At 49.9% G+C, this 10,671-nt stretch overlaps 1 protein-coding gene across 2 annotated transcripts in view; it reads left to right on the forward strand.

The window, feature by feature from the left end:
* Window positions 1-10,671, forward strand: part of LOC139382388 (phosphatidylinositol 3,4,5-trisphosphate 5-phosphatase 2A-like) — a 70,115-nt gene that overhangs the window by 44,400 nt on the left and 15,044 nt on the right. For both annotated transcript variants that reach the window (XM_071126396.1, XM_071126397.1), the window contains exons 16-21: window positions 80-179; window positions 320-408; window positions 1,512-1,593; window positions 4,101-4,190; window positions 4,555-4,668; window positions 9,216-9,392. In XM_071126396.1, the coding sequence (XP_070982497.1) occupies window positions 80-179; window positions 320-408; window positions 1,512-1,593; window positions 4,101-4,190; window positions 4,555-4,668; window positions 9,216-9,392 (652 nt within the window). The remainder of the gene's footprint in view (window positions 1-79; window positions 180-319; window positions 409-1,511; window positions 1,594-4,100; window positions 4,191-4,554; window positions 4,669-9,215; window positions 9,393-10,671) is intronic.

Consider the following 10,671-nt stretch of genomic DNA (forward strand, 5'->3'; position numbering starts at 1 on the left):
CTCTCTCTCGCTTTCTCTCTCTCTCGCTTTCTCTCTCTCTCTCGCTTTCTGTCTCTCTCTCGCTTTCTGTCTCTCTCAGGAGATCTTGAACTACATCAACAGGAAAGAGTTTGATCCTCTGCTGAAGGTGGACCAGCTCAACCTGGAGAGAGAGAAGAACAAGGTGTTCCTACGCTTTGGTCAGTTACACACACACACACACACACACACACACACACACACACACACACACACACACTCCTTCCCCTCATTGTCTATGCGCTCTGCTGTACTCTGTGAAAGACTGTTGTAATGTGTGTTTGTGTATCCTCTGATACAGCGGAGGAGGAGATATCCTACCCACCTACCTACCGGTATGAACGCGGGTCTAGGGATACATACGTGTGGCAGAAACAGAAGGCCACAGGGGTACACACACACACACACACACACACACACACACACATACACACACACACACACACACACACACATACACACACACACACACACACACACACACACACACACACACACACACACACACACACACACACACACACACACACATACACATACACATACACACACACACTCACTCACTCGGGGCGGCAGGGTAGCCTAGTGGTTAGAGCGTTGGACTAGTAACCGGAAGGTTGCGAGTTCAAACCCCCGAGCTGACAAGGTACAAATCTGTCGTTCTGCCCCTGAACAGGCAGTTAACCCACTGTTCCCAGGCCGTCATTGAAAATAAGAATTTGTTCTTAACTGACTTGCCTGGTTAAATAAAGGTAAAATAAATAAAAAAAATAAAAAAAAACTCACTCACTCACTCACACACTCACACAGAGCTTTATTCTCGTGAATTTTCTAGACTTTTTGGGGAGTAAACCCCTAACTCCGTAAAGTGGTAATCAGCAGTAGAAACAATAACAAAGCATGTTCCCCTGTTTCAGTAAGAGGCTGAGGCTGGAGAAACTCTCACAACCATAGACAGAGCTGTGGATGCAAGGACTGACAATCCATGATATCAAAATGATAGTTTTAACCATATTTTGAGGGGATGTAGTGTATGTTTACATTTACTTGAACAAACATAGTAAAACAAGCTTATATTTTGGGTTCTGATGGAGTGTGACAGTTAAACTGGGACATTTCTTACTTATATTCTTCAACAATCAATGGGAACACATCATACGTTTTGAAGTACGAAAATGGATGTGACAACTGCTGATTGCCCCTTTTCAGCCCAACTGCTGATTGCCCCTTTTCAGCCCAACTGCTGATTGCCCCTTTTCAACCCAACCGCTGATTGCCCCTTTTCAGCCTAAAATAGCATTTTAACAAATTCAGGACAAAGTACTGCCTTTTCACACACACACACACACACACACACACACACACACACACACACACACACACACACACGCGTGTGCGAGCGCATACACACACACACGCGCGAGCGCATACACACATGCTCAGATGGAGAGATCTCTGTTCACGCTCATCTCTCTTCTCTTTCTCTCTTTCAGATGAGGACTAACGTCCCCTCTTGGTGTGACAGGATCCTATGGAAGTCTTACCCTGAGACTCACATTGTCTGTAACTCCTATGGTGAGTCCCTTCATCTTTAACAACTCTGTACAACGAGGAGTTGGTCTGTTTTGGAATGGGTGGCCAGTAATAAACTGGTCCTGAACATCTCTAAAACTAAGAGCATTGTTGTTGGTACAAATCATTCCTTAAGTTCAGGACCTCAGCTGAATCTGATAATGAATGGTGTGGCTGTTGAACAAGTTGAGGAGACTAAATTACTTGGTGTTACCTTGGATTATAAACTGTCATGGTCAAAACACATAGATTCAATGGTTGTATAAAGATGGTGAGAGTTCTGTCTGTAATAAAGAGATGGGGAGAGGTCTGTCTGTATAAAGAGATGGGGAGAGGTCTGTCTGTAATATAGAGATGAGGAGAGGTATGTCTGTAATAAAGAGATGGGGAGAGGTCTGTCTGTAATATAGAGATGGGGAGAGGTCTGTCTGTAATAAAGAGATGGGGAGAGGTCTGTCTGTAATATAGAGATGGGGGGAGAGAGAGGTCTGTCTGTAATAGAGAGATGAGGAGAGGTCTGTCTGTAATATAGAGATGGGGAGAGGTCTGTCTGTAATATAGAGATGGGGGGAGAGAGAGGTCTGTCTGTAATAGAGAGATGAGGAGAGGTCTGTCTGTAATATAGAGATGGGGAGAGAGAGAGGTCTGTCAGTAATAAAGAGATGGGGAGAGGTCTGTCTGTAATAGAGAGATGGGGAGAGGTCTGTCTGTAATATAGAGATGGGGAGAGGTCTGTCTGTAATATAGAGATGGGGAGAGGTCTGTCTGTAATAGAGAGATGGGGAGAGGTCTGTCTGTAATAGAGAGATGGGGAGAGGTCTGTCTGTAATATAGAGATGGGGAGAGAGAGGTCTGTCTGTAATATAGAGATGGGGAGAGGTCTGTCTGTAATATAGAGATGGGGGGAGAGAGAGGTCTGTCTGTAATAAAGAGATGGGGAGAGGTCTGTCTGTAATAAAGAGATGGGGAGAGGTCTGTCTGTAATATAGAGATGGGGAGAGGTCTGTCTGTAATATAGAGATGGGGAGAGGTCTGTCTGTAATATAGAGATGGGGAGAGGTCTGTCTGTAATAAAGAGATGGGGAGAGGTCTGTCTGTAATAGAGAGATGGGGAGAGGTCTGTCTGTAATATAGAGATGGGGAGAGGTCTGTCTGTAATAGAGATGGGGAGAGAGAGGTCTGTCTGTAATATAGAGATGGGGAGAGAGAGGTCTGTAATATAGAGATGGGGAGAGGTCTGTCTGTAATAAAGAGATGGGGAGAGAGAGGTCTGTCAGTAATAGAGAGATGGGGAGAGGTCTGTCTGTAATATAGAGATGGGGAGAGGTCTGTCTGTAATATAGAGATGGGGAGAGGTCTGTCTGTAATAAAGAGATGGGGAGAGAGAGGTCTGTCAGTAATAGAGAGATGGGGAGAGGTCTGTCTGTAATAAAGAGATGGGGAGAGGTCTGTCTGTAATATAGAGATGGGGAGAGGTCTGTCTGTAATAAAGAGATGGTGAGACGTCTGTCTGTAATATAGAGATGGGGAGAGGTCTGTCTGTAATATAGAGATGGGGAGAGGTCTGTCTGTAATATAGAGATGGAGAGAGGTCTGTCTGTAATAAAGAGATGGGGGGAGAGAGAGGTCTGTCAGTAATAGAGAGATGGGGAGAGGTCTGTCTGTAATAAAGAGATGGGGGGAGAGAGAGGTCTGTCAGTAATAGAGAGATGGGGAGAGGTCTGTCTGTAATAAAGAGATGGGGGGAGAGAGAGTTCTGTCTGTAATATAGAGATGGGGAGAGGTCTGTCTGTAATATAGAGATGGGGAGAGGTCTGTCTGTAATAAAGAGATGGGGAGAGGTCTGTCTGTAATAAAGAGATGGGGAGAGGTCTGTCTGTAATTAAGAGATGCTCTTCTTTTTTGACACCCCACTCCACAAAGCAAGTCCTGCAGGCTCTCGTTTTATCTTATCTTGATTATTGTCCAGTCGTGTGGTCCAGTGCTGCAAGGAAAGACCTAGTTAAGCTGCAGTTGGACCAGAACAGAGCGACACGTCTTGTCCTTCATTGTAATCAGAGGGCTGATGTAAATACTATACATGCCAGTCTCTCTTGGCTCAGAGTTGAGGGGAGACTGACTGCATCACTTCTTGTTTTTATGAGAAACATTAATGTGTTGAAATCCCAAATTGTTTGCATAGTCAACTTACACACAGCTCTGACACACACACTTACCTCACCAGACATGCCGCCAGGGGTCTTTACACAGTTCCCAAATTAGGGCTGGACTGAAAACCCAGAAGACGGTAGATATCCGGGAAGAGCAGCCCTGACCTAGATAGTTTGTGTGATATGTTGGCTACGTGTGCTTTTAATGTTTTTTAATGTAGTTCTGTCCTAGAGCTGTTCTTGTCTATTAATGTTCTGTATTATGTCATGGTTCATGTTTTGTGTTGGACCCCAGGAAGAGTAGCTGCTGCTTTTGGAACAGCTAATGGGGACCCTAATGAAATCATGTTTCCCTCTCAGGCTGTACAGATGACGTGGTGACCAGTGACCACTCCCCAGTGTTCGGTACATTTGAGGTGGGGGTCACCTCACAGTTCGTCTCCAAGAAAGGTATGGCCACTCACTGTGATGACTAGACAAGGGGGGTTGATCATCTCACTATAACCCAATGGTTTTTAAACATTGTTTCTCTCCCTGTCTCTCTCTCTCTGTCTCTCTCTCTCTCTCTCTCTCTCTCTCTCTCTCTGTCTCTCTCTCTCTCTCTCTCTGTCTCTCTCTCTCTCTCTGTCTCTCTCTCTCTCTCTGTCTCTCTCTCTCTCTCTCTCTCTCTCTCTCTCTCTCTCTCTCTCTCTGTCTCTCTCTCTCTCTCTCTCTCTCTCTCTCTCTCTCTCTCTCTCTCTCTCTCTCTCTCTCTCTCTCTCTCTCTCTCTGTCTCTGTCTCTGTCTCTCTCTCTCCCTCTCTCCCTCCCTCCAGGTCTGCCTAAGTCCTCTGAACAGGCCTATATAGAGTTTGAGAATATTGAGGCCATAGTGAAGACGGCCAGCAGAACCAAGTTCTTTATTGAGTTCTACTCTACCTGCCTGGAGGGTGAGACACACACACACACACACACACACACAAAGTTCTACTCTAGAGACTTAATGACATTTTATTTCCACACTCCCTCTCTCTCCACACTCCTTCTCTCTCCACACTCCCTCTCTCTCCACACTCCTTCTCTCTCCACACTCCCTCTCTCTCCACACTCCTTCTCTTTCCACACTCCCTCTCTCTCCACACTCCCTCTCTCTCCACACTCCTTCTCTCTCCACACTCCTTCTCTCTCCACACTCCTTCTCTCTCCACACTCCCTCTCTCTCCACACTCCCTCTCTCTCCACACTCCTTCTCTCTCCACACTCCCTCTCTCCCTCTCTCTCCACACTCCTTCTCTCTCCACACTCCTTCTCTCTCCACACTCCCTCTCTCCACACTCCTTCTCTCTCCACACTCCCTCTCTCTCCACACTCCCTCTCTCTCCACACTCCCTCTCTCTCCACACTCCCTCTCTCTCCACACTCCCTCTCTCTCCACACTCCCTCTCTCTCCACACTCCTTCTCTCTCCACACTCCTTCTCTCTCCACACTCCCTCTCTCTCCACACTCCCTCTCTCTCCACACTCCCTCTCTCTCCACACTCCCTCACACTCCCTCTCTCTCCACACTCCCTTTCTCTCCACACTCCCTCTCTCTCCACACTCCCTCTCTCTCCACACTCCTTCTCTCTCCACACTCCTTCTCTCTCCACACTCCTTCTCTCTCCACACTCCCTCTCTCTCCACACTCCCTCTCTCTCCACACTCCCTCTCTCTCCACACTCCTTCTCTCTCCACACTCCCTCTCTCTCCACACTCCCTCACACTCCCTCTCTCTCCACACTCCCTCTCTCTCCACACTCCCTCTCTCTCCACACTCCCTCTCTCTTCACACTCCCTCTCTCTTCACACTCCTTCTCTCTCCACACTCCTTCTCTCTCCACACTCCTTATCTCTCCACACTCCATCTCTCTCCACACTCCCTCTCTCTCCACACTCCTTCTCTCTCCATTCTCCTTCTCTCTCCATTCTCCTTCTCTCTCCACACTCCCTCTCTCTCCACACTCCCTCTCTCTCCACACTCCCTCTCTCTCCACACTCCCTCTCTCTCCACACTCCCTCTCTCTCCACACTCCCTCTCTCTCCACACTCCCTCTCTCTCCACACTCCCTCTCTCTCCACACTCCCTCACACTCCCTCTCTCTCCACACTCCCTTTCTCTCCACACTCCCTCTCTCTCCACAATCCCTCTCTCTCCACACTCCTTCTCTCTCCACACTCCTTCTCTCTCCACACTCCTTCTCTCTCCACACTCCTTCTCTCTCCACACTCCTTCTCTCTCCACACTCCCTCTCTCTCCACACTCCCTCTCTCTCCACACTCCTTCTCTCTCCACACTCCCTCTCTCTCCACACTCCTTCTCTCTCCACACTCCCTCTCTCTCCACACTCCCTCTCTCTCCACACTCCCTCTCTCTCCACACTCCCTCACACTCCCTCTCTCTCCACACTCCCTCTCTCTCCACACTCCCTCTCTCTCCACACTCCTTCTCTCTCCACACTCCCTCTCTCTCCACACTCCCTCTCTCTCCACACTCCCTCACACTCCCTCTCTCTCCACACTCCCTCTCTCTCCACACTCCCTCTCTCTCCACACTCCCTCTCTCTTCACACTCCCTCTCTCTTCACACTCCTTCTCTCTCCACACTCCTTCTCTCTCCACACTCCTTATCTCTCCACACTCCCTCTCTCTCCACACTCCCTCTCTCTCCACACTCCTTCTCTCTTCACACTCCTTCTCTCTCCATTCTCCTTCTCTCTCCACACTCCCTCTCTCTCCACACTCCCTCTCTCTCCACACTCCCTCTCTCTCCACACTCCCTCTCTCTCCACACTCCCTCTCTCTCCACACTCCCTCTCTCTCCACACTCCCTCTCTCTCCACACTCCCTCACACTCCCTCTCTCTCCACACTCCCTCTCTCTCCACACTCCCTCTCTCTTCACACTCCTTCTCTCTCCACACTCCTTCTCTCTCCACACTCCCACTCTCTCCACACTCCCTCTCTCTCCACACTCCCTCTCTCTCCACACTCCCTCTCTCTCCACACTCCCTCTCTCTCCACACTCCCTCTCTCTCCACACTCCTTCTCTCTCCACACTCCTTCTCTCTCCACACTCCTTCTCTCTTCACACTCCTTCTCTCTCCACACTCCCTCTCTCTCCACACTCCCTCTCTCTCCACACTCCCTCTCTCTCCACACTCCCTCTCTCTCCACACTCCCTCTCTCTCAACACTCCCTCTCTCTCCACACTCCCTCTCTCTCCACACTCCTTCTCTCTCCACACTCCTTCTCTCCACACTCCTTCTCTCTCCATACTCCTTCTCTCTCCACACTCCTTCTCTCTCCACACTCCCTCTCTCTCCACACTCCCTCTCTCTCCACACTCCCTCTCTCTCCACACTCCCTCTCTCTCCACACTCCCTCTCTCTCCACACTCCTTCTCTCTCCACACTCCTTCTCTCTCCACACTCCATCTCTCTCCACACTCCCTCTCTCTCCACACTCCTTCTCTCTCCACACTCCTTCTCTCTCCACACTCCTTCTCTCTCCACACTCCTTCTCTCTCCACACTCCTTCTCTCTTCACACTCCTTCTCTCTCCACACTCCCTCTCTCTCCACACTCCCTCTCTCTCCACACTCCCTCTCTCTCCACACTCCTTCTCTCTCCACACTCCCTCTCTCTCCACACTCCCTCTCTCCTTCTCTCTCCACACTCCCTCTCTCCTTCTCTCTCCACACTCCTTCTCTCTCCACACTCCCTCTCTCCTTCTCTCTCCACACTCCCTCTCTCTCCACACTCCCTCTCTTTCCACACTCCCTCTTTCCACACTCCCTCTCTTTCCACACTCCCTCTCTTTCCACACTCCCTCTCTTTCCACACTCCCTCTCTCTCCACACTCCCTCTCTCCCTCTTTCCACACTCCCTCTCTTTCCACACTCCCTCTCTCCCTCTTTCCACACTCCCTCTCTTTCCACACTCCCTCTCTCTCCACACTCCCTCTCTCCCTCTTTCCACACTCCCTCTCTCCACACTCCCTCTCTCCTTCTCTCTCCACACTCCTTCTCTCTCCACACTCCCTCTCTCTCCACACTCCCTCTCTCTCCACACTCCCTCTCTCTCCACACTCCCTCTCTCTCCACACTCCCTCTCTCTCCACACTCCCTCTCTCTCCACACTCCCTCACACTCCCTCTCTCTCCACACTCCCTCTCTCTCCACACTCCCTCTCTCTCCACACTCCCTCTCTCTCCACACTCCCTCTCTCTCCACACTCCCTCTCTCTCCACACTCCCTCTCTCTCCACACTCCCTCTCTCCTTCTCTCTCCACACTCCCTCTCTCTCCACACTCCCTTTCTCTCCACACTCCCTCTCTCTCCACACTCCCTCTCTCTCCACACTCCCTCTCTTTCCACACTCCTTCTCTCTCCACACTCCCTCTCTTTCCACACTCCCTCTCTTTCCACACTCCCTCTCTTTCCACACTCCCTCTCTCTCCACACTCCCTCTCTCTCCACACTCCCTCTCTCTCCACACTCCCTCTCTCTCCACACTCCCTCTCTTTCCACACTCCCTCTCTTTCCACACTCCCTCTCTTTCCACACTCCCTCTCTCCCTCTTTCCACACTCCCTCTCTCTCCACACTCCCTCTCTCCCTCTTTCCACACTCCCTCTCTCCACGCTCCCTCTCTCCCTCTCTTTCCACACTCCCTCTCTTTCCACACTCCCTCTCTCTCTCTCTCTCTTTCCACACTCCCTCTCTCCCTCTCTTTCCACACTCCCTCTCTTTCCACACTCCCTCTCTCTCTCTCTCTCTTTCCACACTCCCCCTCTCCCTCTCTCTCCACACTCCCTCTCTCTCCACACTCTCTCTCCCTCTCTCTCCACACTCTCTCTCCCTCTCTCTCCACACTCCCTCACTCCCTCTCTCTCCACACTCCCTCTCTCTCCACACTTCCTCTCTCCTTCTCTCTCCACACTCCCTCTCTCCCTCTTTCCACACTCCCTCTCTCTCCACACTTCCTCTCTCCTTCTCTCTCCACACTCCCTCTCTCTCCACACTCCCTCTCTCTCCACACTCCCTCTCTCCACACTCCCTCTTTCCACACTCCCTCTCTTTCCACACTCCCTCTCCCTCTCTTTCCACACTCCCTCTCTCCCTCTCTCTCCACACTCCCTCTCTCTCCACACTCCCTCTCTCCTTCTCTCTCCACACTCCCTCTCTCTCCACACTCCCTCTCTCCCTCTCTCTCCACACTCCCTCTCTCCTTCTCTCTCCACACTCCCTCTCTCCTTCTCTCTCCACACTCCCTCTCTCCTTCTCTCTCCACACTCCCTCTCTCTCCACACCCCTTCTCTCTCCACACTTCCTCTCTCCTTCTCTCTCCACACTCCCTCTCTCTCCACACTCCCTCTCTCTCCACACTCCCTCTCTCTCCACACTCCCTCTCTCTCCACACTCCCTCTCTCCTTCTCTCTCCACACTCCCTCTCTCCGTAGAGTTTAAGAAGAGTTATGAGAATGACAGCCAGAGCAGTGACAACGTCAACTTCCTGCGTGTGGGCTGGTCCAATAAGCAGCTGACCACGCTGAAGCCCCTCCTCTCTGAGATAGAATATCTCCAGGACCAACACCTGCTGCTCACCGTCAAATCACTGGATGGATACGAGTCTTATGGTACCACTGTCTGTCTGTCTGTCTGTCTGTCTGTCTGTCTGTCTGTTTGTGTTCTGTCTCCAAGTGTGTGTGTGTGTTCTGTCTCCAAGTGTGTGTCTGTTTGTGTTCTGTCTCCAAGTGTGTGTGTGTGTGTGTGTGTGTGTGTGTGTGTGTGTGTTCTGTCTCCAAGTGTGTGTGTGTGTGTGTGTGTGTGTTCTGTCTCCAAGTGTGTGTGTGTGTGTTCTGTCTCCAAGTGTGTGTGTGTGTGTGTGTGTTCTGTCTCCAAGTGTGTGTTCTGTCTCCAAGTGTGTGTTCTGTCTCCAAGTGTGTGTTTGTGTTCTGTCTCCAAGTGTGTGTGTGTTCTGTCTCCAAGTGTGTGTGTGTGTTCTGTCTCCAAGTGTGTGTGTGTGTTCTGTCTCCAAGTGTGTGTGTGTTCTGTCTCCAAGTGTGTGTCTGTTTGTGTTCTGTCTCCAAGTGTGTGTGTGTGTGTGTGTGTGTTCTGTCTCCAAGTGTGTGTGTGTGTTCTGTCTCCAAGTGTGTGTGTGTGTGTTCTGTCTCCAAGTGTGTGTGTGTGTTCTGTCTCCAAGTGTGTGTGTGTGTTCTGTCTCCAAGTGTGTGTCTGTTTGTGTTCTGTCTCCAAGTGTGTGTGTGTGTTCTGTCTCCAAGTGTGTGTGTGTGTTCTGTCTCCAAGTGTGTGTTCTGTCTCCAAGTGTGTGTTCTGTCTCCAAGTGTGTGTTCTGTCTCCAAGTGTGTGTGTGTGTTCTGTCTCCAAGTGTGTGTGTGTGTGTGTGTGTGTGTGTTCTGTCTCCAAGTGTGTGTGTTCCAGGGTTTCCGTTAGGGAAATGTGGTGCTGGACATTTGACCAGCAGCATTTTAATTTACCGGACCCATATGCATTGGGTGCACAACCTGATTAGTGTGTCCACCCACAGTGCTCAGAAACACACAAATCACAGTTACATTATGGTCATTCATATTAACACAACCTGATTAGTGTGTCCACCCACAGTGCTCAGAAACACACAAATCACATGTACATGATGGTCATTCTTATTAACACAACCTGATTAGTGTGTCCACCCACAGTGCTCAGAAACACACAAATCACATGTACATGATGGTCATTCTTATTAACACAACCTGATTAGTGTGTCCACCCACAGTGCTCAGAAACACACAAATCACAGTTACATTATGGTCATTCTTATTAACACAACCTGATTAGTGTGTCCACCCACAGTGCTCAGAAACACACAAATCACAGTTACATTATGGTCATTCATATTAACACAACCTGATT

The sequence above is a fragment of the Oncorhynchus clarkii genome, chromosome 24 (genome assembly GCF_045791955.1).
Source record: "Oncorhynchus clarkii lewisi isolate Uvic-CL-2024 chromosome 24, UVic_Ocla_1.0, whole genome shotgun sequence".
Classification (NCBI taxonomy): Eukaryota; Metazoa; Chordata; class Actinopteri; order Salmoniformes; family Salmonidae; genus Oncorhynchus; species Oncorhynchus clarkii.